Raw genomic sequence first — 2,500 nt, 5'->3', positions numbered from 1 at the left:
AACCAACGGCAACACGATTGTGGTAGGGGATTTTAACTCCCACCACCCGCTCTGGGACCGATCCGTCACACAACCACAGGATAGAGCCCTAGATCTGGTGGACTGGTGGCACCAACAACCAGCCCTATTCCTCCTCAATCCAGACCATCACCCCCCAACACATACCGACCGCAGGACCGGAAGGAGCTCGGTGGTTGACCTCGCTTTCGGCCCATCACACGCCTACGCCCGCGTGGGCCACAAAGTAAGCGACCATCACGTGATCCACATCACATGCCCAGGACCGAAACCAAGGAAAACCCCCAAAGGCTCCTTCCTCCCCCTCCCCGAATGGGACCAAACCAAGGAAGAAATCTGGGACGCCCTCGACGCAATTCCACACCCCCCCCCTACATCCATTCCGGAGCTCGAGGACCTAGCTTTCACCCTTACAGACACGATGGAGGGCATCTTCAAAAGTAGGTCGCGAACGACCGGAGGGCGCCCGAAAAGCATGCCTTGGTGGTCCAAGGAACTCGCCGACCTCCGGAAGAGGAAAGACCCGACCACTTTCCGAAGAGAATGTAGAAAAGCGAGGCAAGGTTTCTACAGAAGAAAAGTCGACACCGCCCTCGCCTCGGCAGACCTAGGAAAAATCCTTAGGTGGAGGAACACACCCTCAGATGACCGCCCCACCTTGCTCCGACAAGGCCCTCACCAGTCGTCAGACCCAGACGAAATGGCCACAATGATGGCGAGGGAAGCCTTCCGGAGACCTGCCAACTCACCCCTCCCCCCCTATCTCCATACTGGACCGGTTCTCCCCCCGGAGGCCCAATCGAACCTCACAAGGGACCCGTCCTGGGAAGAAGTTGCCGAGGCCTTTACAAGGGGAAAAGCCGAAACCCCCGGTCCGGACGGCATCCCTCTTTCCTTCCTACGCTATCTCTGGGGGGAAGATACTCGGTTCGACACCCGAAGACCTAACCCCTTTCGCACCTTTGTCAGAAACATTGCGATTGGAATGATCAGGTTAGGTCACTTCCCCCTGGCCTTTAAGAAGGCGACGGTGGTAACACTGTCAAAGGAAGGAAGAGACCCCCACACCTTCAAGGGGTGGCGCCCGATCACATTACTCCCTCTTCTAAGCAAAGGGTTCGAACGACTCTTCGCGAAACGGATGGCCTGGGCTGCATTGGACTTCGGCATCCTCCCAAAAAACTCTGCGGGAGCGGTCCCCACAAGGTCTGCAACGGACCTTGTAACCGCGATGGTCCACGATGTCGAATCGGCTTCAAGGCGGGGCTTTCACTCCCTAATAGCCACCTTCGATGTCGACGCCGCCTACCCATCTACAAGGTCGGACGCCCTAGCCACGGTCCTGAAAGGACAAGGATGGCCCCCCCAAATAGTTTCCTTGGCTACCTCCTTCTGCTCGGACCGGAGGTACTCCTTCCGCTGGGCCAAAGGTAATCATCACTCAAGCGACGGCCTCCCACAGGGTTCCCCATGGTCACCGATACTCTTCGTCCTGTTTGCCTCGGTCTTAGTCCGGGACTCCTTCCAAGGGGAAGCCTTTCACTATATGGACGATATCGCCCACCACTCATTCGGACATGACTTCACACAGCTGGTCTTCCACGCCTCGTACAGAGCATTTCAACTGGAAGAAGCCGCCAAATCCATTGGCCTCAAACTTGATCCGAAGAAAACCGAAATCCTATACGTCCCACCCTCAGGACGAGGCTCCAAAACTCGGATCCCCCCAATACACAGCCGGAAAATCACCATGCCGAGCGGCACCCTACAAGCCAAGTCAAAGATTAAGTGGCTCGGAGTGGGACTAGACTCCAAGTTGTCCCTCTCTGGGCACCTGGAGTCCAGGCTTCCCAAGGCCGCGAACCTTGCGGGACTAGCTGCCAGAATAAATCAGGTCTGCAGGGGCCTTCCAACCCCCTCGACCAGGGCACTATACATTACCGCGGCAGTCCCCATTGTTACATATGGTTTATCAGCCCTCTTCCCCGGCCTCACCAGGCAAGGCAGGCGAGGAGACCAGGTCCGGACAGGGGTCGCAGGGGACCTAAGGAAAATCGAAAAAGCCTGTACTAAGGTACTACGCCACACGGTCCCGGCCTGGGGCACCACCCCGACTCCGGTACTCTTTTGGGCCATCGGCACCGCGCCTTCAGAAGCATGGGGGAGGACTCTGATACGCGCGAGCACCCGACTACAAAAGATCCAAGGCCTAGAACACCACCCTCTGGCATCAAGACTCAAAAAAGCACCAGTCAAAGGCTGGTCTAGGCTACACTCCCTAGCAACTCTAGCCCCGGCCGAGACCACAACGCCCACGACCCGGCCGGACCCCCGTGCTAAAAGTGAAACCCTCTTCCAAAACATCCCGGAAGCGGAACCGTATAACTGGTGGACCACCAACCGACCACAGTCGTTTGCGGATATCCCCTGGTACCCATGGCCAGGACCCCTGGCCCGCCTACCACGACCCAGCTTAGCACGT

The 2,500-nt window shown here is 57.6% G+C and overlaps 1 protein-coding gene across 1 annotated transcript; it reads left to right on the top strand.

Annotated features, from left to right (window-relative positions):
- Positions 1-1,564: 1,564 nt before the first annotated feature.
- Positions 1,565-2,032, top strand: P884DRAFT_204248 (uncharacterized protein; the record flags this gene model as incomplete). The annotated part of the gene is made up of 1 exon (XM_069438561.1): positions 1,565-2,032. A coding segment is annotated over one exon (468 nt), but the record flags the coding sequence as incomplete, so codon positions are not given.
- Positions 2,033-2,500: the final 468 nt, after the last annotated feature.

Source organism: Thermothelomyces heterothallicus (assembly GCF_042370625.1).
Source record: "Thermothelomyces heterothallicus CBS 202.75 unplaced genomic scaffold P884_scaffold_17, whole genome shotgun sequence".
NCBI lineage: Eukaryota > Fungi > Ascomycota > Sordariomycetes > Sordariales > Chaetomiaceae > Thermothelomyces > Thermothelomyces heterothallicus.
Note: the sequence above shows the minus strand (reverse complement) of the source record. Positions and strands in the feature narration are given on the sequence as shown.